This window comes from Phacochoerus africanus, chromosome 4 (genome assembly GCF_016906955.1).
Source record: "Phacochoerus africanus isolate WHEZ1 chromosome 4, ROS_Pafr_v1, whole genome shotgun sequence".
NCBI lineage: Eukaryota > Metazoa > Chordata > Mammalia > Artiodactyla > Suidae > Phacochoerus > Phacochoerus africanus.
The window spans coordinates 10,753,967-10,774,005 of record NC_062547.1 but is presented as its reverse complement, the minus strand read 5'-3'; the positions used below and the strand labels follow the sequence as shown (position 1 = coordinate 10,774,005).

General features: G+C 52.2%; 1 protein-coding gene across 1 annotated transcript; it reads right to left on the bottom strand.

Annotated features, from left to right (window-relative positions):
- Positions 1–14,534, bottom strand: SLC15A3 (solute carrier family 15 member 3). Its single transcript, XM_047775618.1, has 8 exons — positions 13,729–14,534; positions 9,729–10,018; positions 6,821–6,968; positions 4,983–5,093; positions 4,100–4,268; positions 1,810–1,968; positions 849–1,004; positions 1–216 (listed from the first exon to the last, which is right to left on the bottom strand). The coding sequence occupies exons 1-8, from the start codon at positions 14,281–14,283 to the stop codon at positions 83–85; spliced, it is 1,722 nt and encodes a 573-aa protein (XP_047631574.1). The 5' UTR covers positions 14,284–14,534; the 3' UTR covers positions 1–82.
- Positions 14,535–20,039: the final 5,505 nt, after the last annotated feature.

Genomic DNA, 20,039 nt, shown 5'->3' with positions numbered 1-20,039 from the left:
TGTGATTGCCGCTGTCTGCGTTGGGGGGTGGGGAGAGGCAAGGGGGTGGAGGTGGGGCTGTTTAGCCACTGTCCCTCCTGGGTCAGCTTTGGGAGGCTGGGCCCTGGGTCACCTTCTCATAGCGCCCAGCGATGCCGATGAACAGGATGGCCGCGGCAGCCTGAATGCCAGCCAGCAGGAAGAAGTAGAGGTCTAGCCGGCATTTGTTGATGTTCCCTGGGGAAAAGGAGGGGTTGTTATTTGGGCCGGGGCAGGGCTCCCCTGAGACTGGCAGCTGAAGCCCCAGTGAGCCGTGGGCAGGCTCTGAAAACAGCAGGCAGATGGCCCTGTGGCATCTGGATGTCTCCAGCAGCGTCTACAATGCCCTGTTAGCTGTGTGTTCTTTCGGGTGCTTAAAACATAAGTACCACCGAAAAAGGTGACCCTTCAGCCAAAATGGCCGAGTTCCAGAAGCAAGAAGGACTTTTGTTGGTGTGCTTAGTTCACTTTTTTCCCTTTTATGCCCACCCCGCGGTATATGGAGTTCCTGGGCCAGGGCTCAGATCAGAGCCCTGGTTGCAACCTAAGCCACGGCTGTGGCAATGCTGGATCCTTAACCCACTGTGCCTGGCTGGGGATTGAACCTGTGTCAAATGCTCCTAAGATGCCGCTGATCCCGTTGTGCCACAGTGAGCGTAACGGAGGCCCAAGGAGGGGAGGCCAGGCTGTGGGCAATGGGCCCAGTTTGCTCCAGAACCCCATTCCCCAGAGCCTAGCATGCCATTTCCTTCTGCCTGGGGTCAAAGCCACCCCCTTTCCAAGCCTCCCTCCACCTCGTGTCCCATTCCCAGGGAGGCCCCTCTACTCACCGAAATCCTCAGGGCAGTGCAGCCAGCCTCCTGGCAGTGACAATAGTGCCACCAGGCCGGAGCCCAAAAGTGAGCCCACCCCGGATAGGCAGAAGAAGATGCCCATCATGGCGCCCTGCATGGAGCGCGGGGCCTCTGAGTATGCAAACTCCAGGCCTGCAGAGAAGGAGGAAGGATGACCCAAGGGACCGGTGGAGGAGCAGAGAATGGGCTCAGACCCCAGCCCGAAGGGTCACAGCCCTCACCCCACCCCTGCCAGGCCTCCCTCGGGGCTTCCCCTGGATAACTGCTGTGACCCCCATGCACCAGCAACCCCTTGCCTCTGCCCTGCTCATCCCCCCTGTCTGAACATCTCTACTCAGATGCTCCCCCACTGCTCTGTCTCCCCTCCTTCTCTTCCTCCTGGAGCTCCCATTTCAAGGATGGCAGCACAGAGCCAGGCCTGGTTTCACCCTCTCTCTCCCCTACCCCCTCTCCCCACCGTCAGCATCATCACCAGATCCTTGTGATTCCACCTCAGAAACCTCCCAACATCTGTTCCCTTCTCTCTTTCCTCTGCCCTGGGCCACATGAATGAAGGGAAGACAGAGAGGGTCTCCTCTGCCCAGGGGCCTTGGAGAGGATGGCATTTAGCTGGGGACTTGAAGGGGAAATGGGAGTTCCCTTCCAATCTGAGGCAGAGGAAACAGCAACTGCAAAGACACAGAGGGTGGGGGACATGGCACCGAGGGGACTGTGGGGGAAGTTGGTCTAGGAGGTGTCTTATTCACTGCCAAACCCCAGTGCCTGGCACAGACCACTGCGGACAAGCCCCCATTGAGCGAATGCAGCCCCACTCAGAAAACCCTGCCTTCCTCCATGCAGACAAGCTCCAGAAGCTGTGCCATGAGACCTCTGACTTCAAGGCACCATCAGGCAGAGCCCATCACCAGTGTGCGAACAGGGAAGGGGTCCGGGGTACCTGGGATGCTGGCAAAAATCTCACTGATCCCGATGAGCAGGTACTGAGGGGTCTGCCACCAGATGGACAGCGGTGCTGCATAGTACTTGTTCTGTCCGATCTTCTGGGACACCGTCTGGTTGTGACCAATGTACTCTAAACGCTCCATCTCCAGGACTCCTGGTAGGGGAGAGGGGGCACCACAGTCAGGCCCACTGTAGGCAGCTTAGCCCATGACAGAGCTTGGCATGTAATGGGCATTCATTAAGTAGCCAGTGATTGACTAGGCAGCAGGTAAGGAAAAGAATACAGGCCTTCCAATTCTTCCCTTTTTGCTTTGGCTGCTAGGAAGCTCAGAGCTCGTTTTTGCACTCAAAAACAGTAACAGCTCTCATTAAATTGAGAGCTTTTGATGGGCTAAGCATTTAATATGCAAGAGCAAATGAGAAGAAGTGTAGGTTAAGCAACCAGCCCCAAGTTACACAACTGGTAAGTAGTTAGGACTGGATTTGGGCCCCAGCATGTCTGGTTTCAAAGCTGGTCTCATTTCCATGATATCACATGACTCCTCTGCTGGAGCATCAAGTGTTACAGTAGGCTTTCTAACCTGGCTTCCAAGTTTATTTTATTTCCTTTTCCTTCATTGCTTAGGACACAGCTGTGCTCTAGTTGAATGAATACTGGATGTGGAATTAGGTGATTTGGGTTCCAGTTCTGGCTACCTGTGTGACCTTGGGCCAATCACTTAACTTCTCTGGGACCCAGTGACCATATTGCAAGAAGTAGGAATAAAAAAATCCCAGGATTATTATAAGGACAAAATAGGACAAAATGCATTAAAACATCTAGCTGAAAAAAAATCTAGTTTAGATTCTTTTTTTTTTTTTGTCTTTTTGCCTTTTCTAGGGCTGCTCGCATGGCATATGGAGGTTCCCAGGCTAGGGGTCCAATCGGAGCTGCAGCCACCGGCCTACGCCAGAGCCACAGCAACGTGGGATCTGAGCCGCGTCTGCAACCTACACCACAGCTCACGGCAACGCTGGATCCTTAACCTGCTGAGCACGGCCAGGAATTGAACCTGCAACCTCATGGTTCCTAGTCGGATTTGTGAACCACTGCGCCACGACGGGAACTCCTAGTTTAGATTCTTGATTTTCATCCTTGCAACATGATACTGTTTATTGAGCTTTTTTTGGTGGGGGGGGGGGCGGTTGGCTTTTGTTTTGTTTTTTTGGCTGCAGCCATGGCATGTGGAAGTCCCCCCCAGGGCCAGGGATCAAACCCACACCACAGCAGTGACCCAAACCACTGTAGTGGCAATACCAATCCATAACCCACCTAGCCACACGGGAACTCCTTTATTAAGCTTTAATTCCTCTGGCGCCAACTTGTGATCCAGGCACGGTGCCGAGTACTTTACCACCTTCATCTTGTTTAATCCTCACAATACTCCTGCTAGACCACATTCCGTGAGGTAGAGCCTGGGCCCTGCACAGGGTCTGAATGAATTACTCCCCAATTTAAAGATGAAACTCAGAGACTCTAAGTAACTTAAGGATCATGAAGTCACAAAGTGAAAGGGGCTGAGGTTTGTGCAGTGGTCATGCAAGGATTCTTTACCAGAGCCCTTTCTTTTTTTTCAGGGTGGGGGACAGTGGGCTGCATTCATGGCATGTGGAAATTCCAGGCAAGGAGTCAAATCAGAGCTGCAGGTGTCAGGCTACGCCACAGCTCATGGCAACACCGGATCCTTAACCCACTGAGCAGGGCCAGGGATCAAACTCTCATCCTCATGGATACTAGTCGGGTTCGTTACCACTGAGCCACAATGGGAACTCCCCAGAACTCTTTCTTATAAGTGGTTTCAAATCCCTTTGAAGTGGAAGAAGGAAGATAATAAATAATAAATACTTTTTATGAAAAATGTCCCTAAACCACTAAGTGGCCGTGTGTCTTTGGAAAATGCATTTCAACACATTTATTGAACGCCCACATGCATCTTTCATAGCAGTGAGTAAAAAAAGAAAAAAAAAAAATCCCCTGCCTTCAGGGATCTTACATCCCACTAGGGAAAATCATTTTTTCCTCTCTCGGCCTGAGTTTCCTTATCTGTCAAAATGAGGTAAGGCTGGAATTGAGGAGGATCTCTTTCAGCTCATGATTTCTGCAAAGCCAAGACTGGCACCCATGGGTGGGGGGTGTACTTGGCCCAGGCCCAGGGCTTCAGCATCAACCCATGATAGAACTTGCCTATGCCCAGCCCCAGACAAGGCCAGACCCCTTCCCAAGACCCTTCACTCAGGCCACATACCTGCTACAATGACAGACATGAAACCAAAGAACATCCCCAGTGCCATCTTCTGCAGAGTCGAGGGAAGCAGCTTGCACCGTAGCAGTAAAGGGTCCAGCAGGTGGTCCTTCACAGGCACTAGAATCAGCAAAACCACGACGTTGGCCAGAAGGAGCCAGGCTTCTGGGATCTGGGCAGGAAAGAACCAATAGAGGCAGGCTAGCAGAGCAGGAGTTCTGGGCTGGAGTCAAGAGATCTGGACTCCACCCAGTCTGTCCCTGGGTCACCCAGAGTCAGTCCATTCCCCTCTTCAGAATGCACACTCCTCAGTTGTGTAACCAGGGGACAGATTAAAGTGGGATGGCAAACAGTTTCCTCTCACTTCTATTGACTGGTAGTGGCTGCCCGGAACTTTCATGGACTCAGCAGGAAAGAATGCCATGATTGATTAGTGATGTCTGCCATGGGAACGGAAAGGAGGTCTTGTGGCAAATGTGTCATTTACCTGCCAGCTCTGAAGATCTTTGATTTTAAGAGTCTCTGAAATGCCAAAGAACTGGTTGGGAAAGTCCTGGTGAACGGCACAGGTCCAGACATCCAGGGGTCCCAGAGAGGGAGGCAGAGAGGGAGGGAGGCAGAGTTGAGGAGGGACCTGCGTGTGCCTGATCTGAGAGCCTAGTGCCAAGTGGGCAGGGAGGCCCGCTTCAGAACTGCAGTGGATGGGAGCTGCCCTGAAATCTTTCAAGGAGCTGAGTTTTGCTACGGGATGTCTGGGCCTCCAGGTGCGTTTCCTGTGTCCTCAGCCCTGCCACTCCACTGGGGGGCAGGCGTGTGGCAGCAGCTTCGTTTCCTCCTTTTCTCAGAGGAAGCCCACAGCCCAACCTGGCGCGGGGGTGTCTCTCACCTTGTAGCTGCCACATTGAGCATTCAGAGCCACAGAGCTGTTGCCAGGGCAGTCTGGGAAGATGTTGGGGATCTGGAGGTGAAGACCTTGCAGGACGTACGTGGACTGCATCTGCCAAGGGACACGGAGATGAGGCTGGAACCAAGCCCACCAGCTGCCTTGCCTCTACTTCAGGATGCTCCCAGCTCCACGGCAGGCATTCCTTTGCAGGCACACAGGGTGGGGGGGCCGCTGTCCCCTCTCCCAGCCTCAGGGGAAAGTGACCTTCCCACCCTCCTCCCTCCTCGGGAGCTCCCTTTGCTCCACTCCCAAGCCTGAGGACCGTGCGTGCAGCTTTATTCCAGAGCCTGGGCCCAGCTGGTCTGGCTCAGATTCGTGTCTCCAGGGCCAGCCGGGCGCAGAGTAGGCGTGGATAAATGTTTGTTGACATTGGGATGATAATGACATGGCTGTCCCCACGGGGAGCTCTCATTTGACACTGAGGCCAAGCTGTACCCCACAGGTTGACACATCTGGGGACTGCATAGTCACTGATCACCAGTGTGGACCTGGACACAGCCGCAGGTGCAGGCCCCTGCCCCCTGCCCCCTGCCCCCACCACACCACACATCATCACCAATGCCACCATTACTCTGTTAGTTGCTATGAGGGCTGATGATGAATCCCAAAGCAGGGCCCAGGGCAGGGGAGGGCAACTGGGTTGCTCACGGCAGCAGCTGTTTCCCAACTGGAATGGAAGGATGTCAGTATTCTAACAACTGGTATGACTGGGGGTCAGCCGTGGGCACATGATCTGCCCCACCTCCACCCTGTCCCATCACGGACAACCTCTGCCTCTGTGCCATCCTCAAGCAGCAGGCTGGCCCTAAGTAACCCCCATCTTCTGCAACCTGAAACAGGGCTCCTACAAAGGGGGTGTGGGAGGCAACGACCTTGTAGTGTGGGAATTAGAGGCTGGGGCTAGGCTGCTGCCCCCCCCCCCACACAGCCCCCCACACTTACACCTCAGTGATCTTCCCCTGGGGATTGGGGTCAGGGGAGCAGTGGTTCTCAAACTAGACTGAGTTTATCACCCCAGAAACCTCCCCAGCAATACTCTTTCAGTGGTCTGGGGTGGGACCTGGGAATCTGTATATATTTTTGAGGGCATGTTAGGGCTGAACCTGTGGCATATGGAAGTTCCCAGGCCAGGGGTCGAATCAGAGCTGCAGCTGCCGGCCAATACCACAGCCACAGCAACGCCAGAATCTAAGCGGCGTCTGTGACCTACACTGTAGCTCATGGCAGCCGGATCTTTAATCCACTGAGCAAGACCAGGGATTGAACCTGCGTCCTCATCGATACCAGTCGGGATCAATATCACTGAGCCACAATGGGAACTCCTAGGAATATTTATTTTTTAAAAGCTCCGCAGATTCTGAGGCATAGCCAGGGTGGGGAGCCGCTGTTGCAAAGCATTTGAGGCACTGAGCTTGCTCCAAACTTGCTGTAGGGCCTTGGGCAACTGACACACCTTCTCTGGGCCTCCATGGCCAAATTGAAGAATCTGAAAGCTGCAGCGCTGTCTAAGGGGGAAACTGAGGCTGCGAGGGGGGGGGTGACATATTCAGTCACTGGACCTCAGCCCCATCTCCAGAGCTTCTCATGCCCAGCCACCCAGGGGGAGAAACTATTGGGACAGCTTTGTGCCAGGCCCCCCCCACCCCAGCGGCTCAGGGGGCAGCTGTTCCCTTTATAAGCCCCTCTCCTTCTTCGTGCCCTGCCCCCTTTCTGTGCACCTTAGGCATCTATGGTGAGAAATGAGACTAGTGAGGGGCCAGGGGAGCAGGGATGCTGACCTGAAAGTATACCATCCAGTAGGGCACCAAGGTCGCCATGACGGGCAAGATCTTCACCAGCACCTGGAAGTTGGCCACGTCCTCTTGGGGGGAAGGGCCAGGCTGGTGAGACCTCTGGTCAGGCAGCAGCTGGGCATCTGGAGGGTCTCTGAGGGGCCACAGAGGCAGCAGATTAAACGGCAGCTATTGTCGTCACCACCACCACCACGGCCACCTTCTCACCTCCATCATCATCCCCTACTTGAATCCCAGTCCCCTATCACCACCATCATCTCTAAAACCACCGCTCTGGTCTCCTTCACTCCCCCATTAGCATCCCTTTTGCCATCCCTGCCATCCTCACCAATGCCAGCATCCCTACCATCACCAGGAGTCAGGGGATCCCTGTCACCAGAGCCATCCTCTCCATGGAGTTTTCATTACCATCGCCATTATTTTTCCAGTGCTGGCACTGGCCCTGTCAATCTATCACTAGCATCTCTGTAGCAAAGGTGGTGTCAACACATATTTTACCCTAGAGCTGTGGTCTCTTGGGTCCCGGGGGAAGTAAGACCGGGGGCTGTGGTGATCAGAGTCTTGGGGGACTTTTTGGCTTGTGGTGTCAAGTAGCCATGGGAACCAGGGAAGCCCCAGCCCACGCCTGACTCAGAGAAAGAGGCTGTCACAATTTAAGAAGGCCGGGTCCCCCCAGTGCGGTTTCTAAGTTCAGCCTCCTCAACAGGCAACACGATAGCCCTCTCCATGCAGAACAAGGAATAGCGACCTATGGGTGGAGGGAGCATTATTAGGAGACAGGCAAGATCAACCTTGACCTTGTGCCCTTTGCCCTTTGTCCTGAGAGGCTTCTATTCCCTTCTTGCCCCAAAGCCTTGCCTCATCCTTTGAGATTCCAAAAGGGATGATACCAGTGTGGTTTCTTCTAGAGACAGCCACCATCGGCTTCCCCCGGCTCCAGTTTGTGCTGCTGCTGCTTCTCCACAAACAGGTGGAGTTTCTCTGCCCTGCCCTTGAATCTGGGCTGGCCTCTGACTGTGCTGCCCAGCAGACTGAAGAAGGAATGAGACTCTGGGATTCCAAACCTCCAAAAGGCCTTAAAGCAACAAGTAGCTTCCACTTCCTGCCTTTTGGCACATTTTCACTTGGAGTTCCTGCTTTGAGGAAGTGGGTTAAAAATCTGACTACAGTGGCTCAGGTTGCTGCACAGGTGCAGGTTCAATCCCCAGCCCGGGAACTTCGATATGACATGGGTGCAGCCTTTAAAAAAAAAAAAAAATCCATCTTGGAAGGCTCCCTCCTCTTGCCAAACCCCCCCAGACATGTTGCTGGGAGAAGCCCCAGCCACCTGGGAGCAAGGCCATACGAGCCCTCATTGACAGCTAACATCGACTGCCAGCGAGGGAGGGACCCATCTTGGATATTCTAGCCCTTTCAAGTCCCCAGATGCTGGCAGCCCCCAGTGATAGTGCCAGAAGCAGAGTTACCCAGATGATCCCAGGTACCCACAGGATTTTGAGAGGCCAAAAAAGATGGGTGCTTAAGCCCCTAAGTTCTAAGGTGGTTTGTTAGGCAGCAATGGATTAAAACAAAACCCTACAGCAATGCAGCAGGTTGGGGGGAAGCACATTCTATGTGTTCTCCATTTACCTGGATCCTAGTGCTCCAGCTAGGGCCAAGGTCTGGAGATGGGTTTGCTTAGCATAAGGAGTCGATTAATAGGAAAGAGAGGGACAAAAGGAAGCCACTGTGCACTGCCTCCCTTGGATGCCAGCTAATGGCAAAGAGCTGGTTTGGCCGACGTCTTAGACTTTCTTTCTTTCTTTCTTTTTTTTTTTTGGCTTTTCTAGGGCTGCTCCTGCGGCATATGGAGGTTCCCAGGCTAGGGGTCTAATGGGAGCTGTAGCTGCCGGCCTACGCCAGAACCACCGCAACGCAGGATCCAAGCTGCGTCTGCAACCTACACCACCGCTCACAGCAACGCCGGATTCTTAACCCACTGAGCAAGGCCAGGGATCGAACCCGCAACCTCATGGTTCCTAGTCGGACTCATGAACCACTGCGCCACGATGGAAACGCCATTCTCAGACTTTCTTTTTTTTTTCTTTTTTTTGTCTTTTTGCCATTTCTTGGGCCTCTCCCAAGGCATATGGAGGTTCTCAGGCTAGGGGTCCAATCGGAGCTTTAGCCGCCGGCCTACACCAGAGCCACAGCAACTCGGGATCTGAGCCGCGTCTGCAACCTACACCACAGCTCACAGCAACGCCGGATCCTTAACCCACTGAGCAAGGGCAGGGACCGAACCCTCAACCTCATGGTTCCTAGTCGGATTCGTGAACCACTGCGCCACGACGGGAACGCCATTCTTAGACTTTCTTATACTTAACATCAAGGCAGTGTAGAACCTTCACTGGTGCCATCATCTCCATAATCACCACCTCTACTGCCGCTGTCATCACCGTGCCCAGCGTTTGTCCTCATTGTCGCCGATACCACCACCACCTTCATCTTATCACCACCGTCACTGTCAAAACCATTAACGTCCTCGTCCTTTCTGTAGTTAAGCCACTGCCCATACCACCGCCACCCCCTTGGCCTCCACTGCCATCCTCAGTCATAGCGGGCAGCCCACTGGACAGATGGACATCACAAAGGGCTCCCCTGAAGAGGATTCAGCACGTCTTTGTTTGAGACCTCATTTGTTTATTTATTTATTTTTTTGGTCACGCCTACAGCGTATGGAAATTCCCAGGCCAGGGATGGAACCCGAGCCACAGCCGTTGCAACACTGAATCCTTAACCCCTAGGCCACCAGGGAACTCCCAGAACATCTTTACACTGGACCGTGCCTTCCCCAAAGAGCCCCAGTGCTTCTCCAGGCTGGTGGCTTCTTCACCCAGATCCCCCTCGTTACCTGGCAGAGCGTCTGTGCCACAGCCGGGGACAGCAGTTTTGGAGAGCAAGCTTGAGCATGGAGGACACTTGGCTGCCTGTGGGGGGCTTGGTGATGAAGCTGGGAGTGGCAAAGAGGAAGATGAAGAAGGCCAGCCCCGCACAGCCCACGATGATGCTGTCGCCCCACCGGAAGTTGATGTTCTGTTGGATAAAGGCCACGACCAGCAGCGACAGCACAGCACCCACATTGATGCTCCAGTAAAACCAGTTGAAGAAGCGGCGGCTGGCATGGCGACCAAGATCCATCACCTGCCAAGCAGGGGTGAGAGTGAGAGCCAAAGAGGTGTGGGGGCAGCCTGACATGACATATACTCTCTGGGTCTCTATCCCCTGTCCCACAGAGACACTTCTTGGGTCAGTGGTTGGGCCTTCTGGCACTTTCCTAATTCTGATCACTAAATAGATGCTCAATAATATTTGTTGAATAAACCAATGAGCCCTTCTTTTGGGAGTCAACGTGCTAATGATCAGGACATCTTGGCACAGCTGTTTCTTCATGCTCTTGACACACACTGCTTTTTTTTTATTGTCACAAAGTAAGGCACACAACAGATGTCTCGGATGCCATTTCGTTCATTTCTAGCTGATGTATCCCTTTGTCTCTGAGCAGTCTTACGGTATGCATCACCTTCATCAGCAGAAAAGAAGCCAGGAAAGATCTCAGGTCTCTTCCACGTGATTAAATGTGATTTGTGTATGTTACTGAAAGAATAGTTAGAAGTTTAATTGAGAATTTCCTCTACAGTTTGGAGACGCAAATGGCGTTTTCTATTGTGCTCCCACCCCCACCTGCCTCCCAGTTAAACAAAGTTGGCATAATTTGGAAGAACAGAAGTGGTTCTGGAAACAGCTCAAAGAGGGGGTTCTGGCCTAGTTAAAAAAAAAAAATGCAGGCCCCCCAGCAAGGGCAGAAGGGCGGACAATCTTTACCCAGGATTTGGATCAATCTGCAACAGCCAGGCCCCAGGCCCCCTTCCGGTCTGCTGGCTTGGATGAACTGAACTGGCTGCCTGTACCTCTCTTAGACTCTGGTCCCAGATTCCGACTCAGCAGGTCTGGGGCAGGGCCCAGGCTGCTGCACTTTGACAGAGCAGTGAGGTCTGGAGGTCACTTCTCTGGATAAATGACTCTGTATCCCATCACCCTGACTCCTCAAATCGCAGACTCCATGGCTTTCCTTCCACCCAGAGGTACATTAGCTAGGAAGATTTGCGTCACGCTTTAATTTCTGTAGTTGCGTTGAGAAAAGGTAAGGAGGTATTTTGTTCCTTTTCCAAATGGAAAGTTAGAGTCCAGACAGATGCATTTTTTTTTTGTCTTTTTACCATTTTTTGGGCCACTCCCGTGGCATATGGAGGTTCCCAGGCTAGGGGTCTAATCGGAGCTGTAGCCACCAGCCTACGCCAGAGCCACCGCAACTCGGGATCCGAGCCGAGTCTGCGACCTACACCACAGCTCACGGCAACGCCGGATCCTTAACCCACTGAGCAAGGGCAGGGATCGAACCCGCAACCTCATGGTTCCTAGTCGGATTCGTTAACCACTGCGCCACGACGGGAACTCCCAGATAGATGCATTTAAAACTGCATCCCCTTGGAGATTGAGAGGGGTCCTCTTAGCGATGGGGAGGGAGGGGCCTGTCCTCTCACTGCAAATCCTTGCTGTAGACGCTCAGGCAGAAAATTGAATAAGTCCCATTAGGAGCAGCCACTCCATTTATTAATTGGATGTAAATGAATATGGCAATTGCAACTTTAAGGGGAAGAGCAGGCCGTCCATTCAGGATATAAATGAATTCTCCCAAAATGAGCAGGCACTTTGTCGAGAATGATGGACGCCCCTTTCTGAAATCAGCAAGTGTGTAAAACACTCAGTTCCTGGGTAGAGCTGTCTGCCAGATGGTGCCAATTCCTCCCACCCACGTGTTTCCCCGCCCCCCCATCTGACTGCCCTCCCTGAATTCTGCGGCAGCCTCCTCATTGCTCTGGTGTGCCCAAGCTTGTAACCCCCATCCACTCTCTACACTGTAGCCAGAGCTTTTTTATTTTTTATTTTTTGCTGTGCTCGTGACATGCGGCAGTTCCCAGGCCAGGCATCGAAGCTATGCAGCAGTGATCTGTGCCACAGCAGTGACCACACCAGATCCTTAACTGCTAGGCCACCAGGAAACTCCCAGGGCCATTTTTAAAGAATTCAAATCCAATGATGTCCATCTCTGCTGCAAATCAGTTGAATGTTTCCGAACTGTTCTAAGGATCAGGCCCTGCAACAGCCTTCTAGCTTGGCCCAGCCCCAGCCAAGGTCCAGGCTCAGAAAATGGGAGAATGCATGGGGGCCATTGTCACCGTTGATGCCACCAGAGGCTCTGCCTAGGGACTTAGCCTCTGAGAGACGAATTCTGCCACCATAATGAGCAGGGGGGCGGAGATGGGAGGCAATAGGTGGCTGAGGCCCTCTGGAAGTCAGTGGGATCAAGGTCACAGACTAAAGGTGCCTGGGGATGGGGCGGGATGTCTGTGAAAGAGCAGAATTAAGGGAAGATGAGTGATTCTCAATGGCAGATATTGAGAGGTCTCCTGGTCTGAAGGAAAGTCAGTGGTGTCTGAGAAAGGGACAGGGCTATCCTGGGGATAGTGAGTCCCCCATCGTCAAAGGAATCCAAACAGGATGAATGAGTAACTCCTTGGCAAGGGCATTGGAGATTGTGCTGGATGCCGGACTGAGGATGCCAGCCGGATGCAAAGATTCTTTAAAAAAAAAAAAAAAAAAGTCCCCTTTCTGATTGTAATACACTCAGTTAAAGAACATTTAAAAACACAATTAGGGGAAAAGTGCAACTAGTCCCGTGGCCTGATCACATGACTATTACAATTTTTCCAGTTCCCCTCTTTCACTGACACCTGGTCTTTTCACACAGCTGTAATCATATTCTGTATGGAATTCTGCACTGCTTTTGCTCATTAACGCTGTATGTGTTTTTTTAAAAAATCATGTTACATGTTTTTAAATTACTGCCTAATATCCCACTGAGCAGAGCTATCAAAATACAGCCATGTGGTTAGGTATTTACTCATTCATTTAGTAAACTATTTATTGAATTTCTTCTAGGTGCTGTGCTCTGTCCAAAGGGGATAGAGAAAGACTTAGAAGCTAAGGTGTTGGCTCAAGTGCCCCTGGCTGGTGAGTGGCAGAGCTGAGATCTGCATAGATCAGCCTGACTCAGCCTCTGGCACAGCTGGCAGGAAGAGGCTTGCTTCCACGCTCGCTCTCAGATCCCTATAACATACGAGATGGGGCTCATGGTGGGGCCTGAGGTCCAGCTACCCTTACCCTGCTCTTTGACCTGCTCTCTATGAGGCCTGATGAATGGCCTGAAACTTTAGTGCCCTCATCTGTAAAATGGACATAATATAACTACCTACCTCCTAAGTAGTTCAGAGGATGAAATGGGCTAAAAAGTGGCACACAGCTAAAGAAGGCCAATTTTGGTAATCACTATTGTTGCCATTCTTTTTTTTTTTTTTTTGCTTTTTATGGTCGCATCTGCGGCACATGGAAGTTCCCAGGCTAGGGGTCCAATCGGAGCTGCAGCAGCGGGCCTACACCACAGCCACAGCAACTGCCAGATCGGCTATCCCTGTGACCTATGCCACAACTCAGGGCAACGCCAGATCCTTAATGCACTGAGTGAGGCCAGGGACCAAACCCAGAACCTCAGTGGGGTTCTTAACCCCCTGAGCCACAACGGGAATATTTTTGCCATTCTTATTGTCGTTAGTGAACACACGCACACAGACACCCCATCTTCTTTCAAATAGGGAAACTGGGCCCTGAGAGGGGAAGTGGTTTATACGAGGTCACGCTGACAGCCAAACCCTCCTAACTCCCGGGTCCACATGGCTTGCCCTCTGCCCTCCTCTGGCTTCCCGCTCTGGGCGGGCCCTCCCACCACCACTCACCTGGTCTGCACCGAAAGAAGTGAGGTTGCTCCTGACGGAGCTGGCGGCCAGGGCGAGCAGCAGCAGCACCGCGTAGAGGGTGGGCGCGCAGTAGGGGGTGGGCGAGGTGTGCTGGCAGCCGGGCGAGGGGCAGGAGGGCCCCAGCGGCAAGGCGGGCATCTCTCCGCAGAAGGAGCTGCGGCCGTCGGGGAAGGTGGTGGCGGCCAGCAGGCCGGTGGCGGTCAGATAGAGGAACAGGCTGAGTGTGATGGCGCGGTGGCGGCCCAGGTACACGTCGGCCAGCCAGCCGCCGACGGGCGCAAGCACGTAGGAGGCGCCCAGGAAGACGAGCGCGGCCCGGGATGCCTGCTCGCCTGCCCAGTAGAACTCGCTGTTCAGATAGAGCACGAGGTTGCCCGCGACGCCGAAGAAGGCGGCGCGCTCCAGCATCTCCACCAGCAACACGGCTGCTGCCGCCGCCTGCCACCCCCGTCGGGGTCCCCGCGGCCTGCGCGCCAGCAGCGGCCGGCGCTCCCCGGACTCGCGGGGCTCCCCTGGGGCGCCCAGCCGGGGCATCCTGGGCCCCCGCTGCACTTCTGGGATCCTCACTCCCAAGACTTCCGCCCTTCCCCCTAAACTGGCCGCCCTCCTTTCTCACACCGTTTGGTCCCCCTTCTTCTCCCTTTCTCCCTCTGCTCCCCGGTGCCCTCTCCCTGTCTTCCTCACCCCCTCGGGCCTGGGTTGCTACCCAGATTCTACCTCCCGCTCCCTAAATCTCGCCTTTCTTCTCTCCTCTCCTCCCACTCCTAACTCTTCCTCCTAAACCCCGTCCTCACGCCCCCCCCATCCTTCCTCTGTCCACTTCTCTGCCCTCCCCCTCCTTTCCTGTGGGTTTCCCCGGTTGGTTGGTCGCCTTTTCTTAATCGTTGTCTCCTCCCCTGGTGACACCTGGCTGGCACTCCGGGGAGAAGGGTCCTGCTGCAGGGTGCTCCCTCGGCTCTCCCTGGCCCCGCTGTCTCTTCCACCTCCTGCTCATCCGCGGGCTGCCTCCCCCGCCGCCCCTCCCGGATCCTCTCTCTCCAGGCTCGGCTTCTGTCCAGCTCTCTGCTTCTTGAGAAACTCTGGGTGCTTCTAGCTTCCCCTTTTACTGCTTCTGTGGGCCGGGGCTGGGTCACATGGTGCGGTGGGGTGTGGAACAAAAGCCTGGGTCGCAAAGTCCCTGCCAGCCCCGCTTCCCAAAAACCTCCCTTCGTTCCCTGCCTACTTCCCTCACTCCCGTGTCTGCCTGTCTTCTGGAGGCTGGAGGGATGCTTTCCATCTTTCACTTTCATTTCCCCCTGGCATCCCGCTTTCCCTGCATCCTCTTGCAGTCATAATCCAAAGCTAGAATGTTAGAAGGGAAAGGCCACAGGCATCCTTAGGTCCTACTCGCCCACTTGGTGGATGCAGAGTCTGAGGCCCAGTGGAGGGGCCCAGAGGCTAGGGCACTGGTTCATGGTAGCTGAACTAGGAGGGAACCACTGCCTGGGCTCCTGAGTGACAGAGGAAGCTCTTGGATGCAATTCAGATTGTGCAAATGCTGTTGAGAGGAAGGAAGTGGGGGCACCTTTAAGAAGTTTGTGGCGCCATAGGGGACCCACAAGTGAGTCGAGATTGAGAGAGACTGACCTCAGATGAAATCAAAGTCAGGCCTCAGCCCTCCCCTTCTCAGAGCCCTTCCACACACTTGGATTAAAAGCCAGCCTGGGAGTTCCCCTCGTGACTGAGTGGTAACGAACCCGGCTAGTATCCATGAGGACTTGGGTTCAATCCCTGGCCTCGCTGTGTGGGTTTCGTATCCAGCATTGCCCCAAGCTGTGGTATAGGTCGCAGATGTGGCTCGGACCCCGAGTTGCCATGCCTGTGGTATAGGCTGGCAGCTGCAGCTCCGAGTCTACCCTTAGCCTGGCAACTTCCATATGCCCCCAGGTGGGGCCTTAAAAGGATTGGGACAAAAAAAAAAAAAAAAAAGGAAGAGAAAAGGCCAGCCTTCACCCTGACCTAAAAGCCCCACAGGATCTGGCCCCTGGCCTCTTCCAACATCACACAGCCCCATGTCCAGTCAAGTTCAGCCATAACAACCGTCTTTAGGTTTCCCACCTGTGCCAAGGCCCTTCCTACCTCAGGGCCTTGGTCTCTGCGGTTATTTCTGCCAGAACTGCTTTTCTTCCAGATCTTTGCATGACTGGCCTCTTCTCTCTATGTAGGTCTTGGCTGGAATGTCTCCTCTTCGCAGGAACCTTCCCCAATCATCCTGTCTAAGTAGTTGCCTACTGGATTTTCAGCATCCTCTGTCACATTGTCCTGTTTTAATGTCTTCGGAGCATGTAAGACTCGTTCAATGACTAGTTTTCTCTTTCAGTAGAATAGAAGTTCCATTGAGTCAAGGACCTTGTTGAACTAACTTCCTTCCTTCCTTCCTTCCTTCCTTCCTTCCTTCCTTCCTTCCTTCCTTCCTTCCTTCCTTCTTTTCTGTCTTTTTTGGCGGCATCCACAACATATGGAGGTTCCCAGGCTAAGGGTCAAATCAGAGCTGTAGCTGCCAGCCACAGCCACAGCCACAGCCACAGCCACAGCAATGTGGGATCTGAGCTGCGTCTGTGGCGCCTACACCACGTCTTATGGTAATGCTGGATCCTTAACCCACTGAGGAGGCCAGGGATTGAACCTGTATCCTCGTGGATACCAGTTGGGTGCAGTACCACTGAACCACAATGGAAATTCCCACTGATCTTTTTATTGTCTCCATAGTTTTGCCTTTTCCAGAATGTCGCATAGTTGGAGTCATATAGTATGTAGCTTTTTGAAATTGGCTTCTTTCATTAGGAATATGCATTCAAGGTGCCTCCAGGCCTTTTTGTGGCTTGATAGCTCATTTGTTTTCAGCGCTAAATTATATTTTATTGTCTGATGGACCACTGTTTATTTATCCATTCATCTGCTGAAGGACATCTTGGATGTTTCCAAGTTTGGGCAATTATGAATAAAGCTTCTAGAACATTGTGTGCAGGTTTTTGTGTAGATGTACCTTTTCTCTCTCTCTCTCTTTTTTTTTTTTTTGGCCACACTTGCAGCCTGTGGAAGTTCCTGGGCCAAGGCTTGAACCCACAACACAGCAGTGACAACACCTTAACTGCTAAGTCACCAGGGAACTCCCTGGATATACATTTTCAGCGTCTTTGGATAAATATCAAGGAGCATGACTGCTGGATCATATGCTCAGCTTTTCCAGCACTATCTGTTGAAGAAGCTTGTCTAACTTTTCCCTTTTTTAGCCTAATGACTGCCCGTGCTTGGCAAGTAGTAGGTACTCAATTAATACTAGTTGAGTATGTAAATGGAAAGAGTGTCCCAGGGCAAGGTTTGTAAGAACAGCCTCAGGAAGGCTAAAAGCTAAAATAAATGGAGTCTTGCAAAAGCTGTAGATATCACCCAAATCTGGGTTGTTAAACTTTCCTATCAGGTAAGAAGCCAAGTCGTGATGGAGGGGACAAGCCCATTCAGGGGTACAGGTAATGCGGGCGATGGAGAAAAAGCAGTGCTCTCCACCCTGGGTTCTGTTTCAGCCACTCCGGTCAAGGACAAGTGCTCTGGATGAGGTGGGCAGAGATGGGAAGACGGGAGTCTCCCAGTCTCTCCCAGGTGCTCTGACCAAGCTGTGTCCACCTCTCCTTGGAGGAACCTCAGCATCACCAGAGTGTGCTGACAAAGCACATGTCCCTTTTCAGACTCAGCTCTGTCCTCTCTTCGCAAGGTCACTAGGGTGGAAGATGTGACGAATGCCATCCCAGAGGGCTGAGCCTTGCAAATGAGAATACCGACCTACCACCAGGGACTTTCAGGGGGTGGGGGATGAAAGGAAGGTCCTGAAAACAGCATGGCCAGCAGAGCACAGCCAGGAGAGGGAAGCATCAAAGAAAAGTGCAGTTTCTTCCTTGCTGTCAGTCTCCATCCCCCAGGGGTGTGGGGACCAGGAACTAGGGTGGGGCGACTGGGGAAAGTCCCTGAGACCTGCTTAGCTGAGTAGGGGCAATTTGCCTCTCGCAGACAGCAGAAGTAGCATTCTGAAGATGGGTGACTACCACTGAGGCACGTGTTTACATCCACGACCCGTGCAAAGGGCTGGAGAGCAGGATTTCCGACCGAGGAGATCCAGAGCCAGTGGCCCATGACTATGATCCAGACACATGTGGTTTGGCCCACATAGCATTTGGTTCTGGGATGTGACGTTTTTGTTCTTTTTTTTTTTTAACTGAAAAAAAAAAGGTTTAAATTTAGGTCCCTAAAACCTCAGACATGTTCACATGAAAATCAGGATTTCTGCTCAACATCACTAATTTGGAGACATGCAGATCAAAACTGCAATAAGGTACCACCTCATACCAGTCAGAATGGTCTTATTAATAAGTCTACAAATAACAAATGCTGGAGAGGGTGTGGAGAAAAGGGAACCCTCCTACACTGTTGGTGGGAATGTAAATTGGTAAAACTACTATGGAAAACAGTATGGAGGTTCTTCAGAAAACTAAATATAGAACTACCGTATGACCCAGCAATCCCACTCCTGGGCATATACCCGGACAAAACTACAATTCAACAAGACACATGCACCCTATGTTCATAGCAGCACTATTCGCAATAGCCAAGACATGGAAACAACCTAAATGTCCATCGACAGAAGAATGGATTAAGAAGATGTGGTACATACACGCAATGGAATACTACTCAGCCATAAAAAGAATCTAATAATGCCATTTGCAGCAACATCGATGCAACGAGAGATTCTCACACTAAGTGAAGTGAAGTCAGAAAGAGAAAGACAAATACCATATGATATCACTTGTATATGAAATCTAAATTGTGGCACCAAGGAACCTATCTACAGAACCGAAACAGAGTCACGACCTGAAGAACAGACTTGTGGTTGCTAAGGGGGATGGGGAGGGAGTGGGAGGGACTGGGAGTTTGGGTTTAGAATGGATGAGTAATGGGGTCCTATTGGACAGTAAAGGGAACTATATCCGATCTCGGGATAGAACATGATGGAAGAGAGTATAAGAAAAAAATGTATGCGTGTGTGTGTGTATATATATATATATATATATATATATATATTTGTCTGGGTCAATTTGCTGTACAGCAGAAATTGATACAACATTGTAAATCAACTATACTTTAATAAAAAATTAAAAAAAGAAACCCAGGACTTCTGGGTGCTCTTGAAATTGGGGAGAGTCTGGCAACTCTGGGCCCACATGGAGCCAAGCGGTGGCCGCCTCTCCCCCCACCTCCCCCACAGTGTCTAGTGTGGCGATGCACGAAGCGGCCCTGCAGATTCCTCCCTTGGAGGCTGGTGAAGGAGCTTTTCACCTAAGCATCGAGCTGCAGCTGCTGGTGGACATGAGAAAGGCAGGGACGGCCCTGGCCTGCAAGCTGGGGATGGCTGGTGGCAGTGGCTTCTCCCAGGACTTCCTGACAGTCCTCTGCCAGGTGAGAGACACCAGGTTGTAGGAGTCTCTTCTTGGGATCCCAGACCCATCTAGAAAGGCCCAGGATGATGTGGCTTAGTGCTAGTAGGACAAAAAAAAGAGCCTTGGTGGTCATGTTCGACTCCAGGCTGATCAGGCCCAATATGGAGAGTAGGCTTCAGTGGGTACCTCTTTTCAAAATTCACTGGGCAGTGATCAGGAAGGGGGAATGGCCTTGAAATCCTGCCCGTGGGAAAGACAATTGGGCAGCTCCTCCTGGTTGTCAAATCTCCATAAGGCTGCTCCTCTGAGAGGACTTCTCTGTCACCCTCGGAGCTTAGGAGAAGAGCTAGGATATTCAAGATGCTGGTTTTCAATTTTGAGCATCCTTCCCACAGAACCAGCAGTTCTCAAAGTGAGGTCCAGGGAACACTAATGGGTCCCTAACACCCTTCCAAGGATCGATGAGGTCAAAACTATTTTCATAAAAGTTTGGAGACAGAAGTTCCTTAGTGGCTCAGCAGGTTAAGAATCCAACTTAGCATCCATGATGATGTGGGTTCGATCCCAGTACTTGCTCTGTGGGTTAAGGATCCGGCATTGCTGCAAGCTTCAGCATAGGTCACAGATGTGGCTCAGATCTGGCGCGGCTATGACTGTGGCTGTGGCCAGCTGCTGCAGCTCAAATTTAACCCCTAGCCTGGGAACTTCCATATGCCATAGGTGCAGCCCTAAAAAGAGAAAAATTTTAAAAAGTATGGATTCGTAATTTGCCTGGTACAAAAGCAATGATAGGAAAAACTACTGGTGTCTTAGCATAAACCA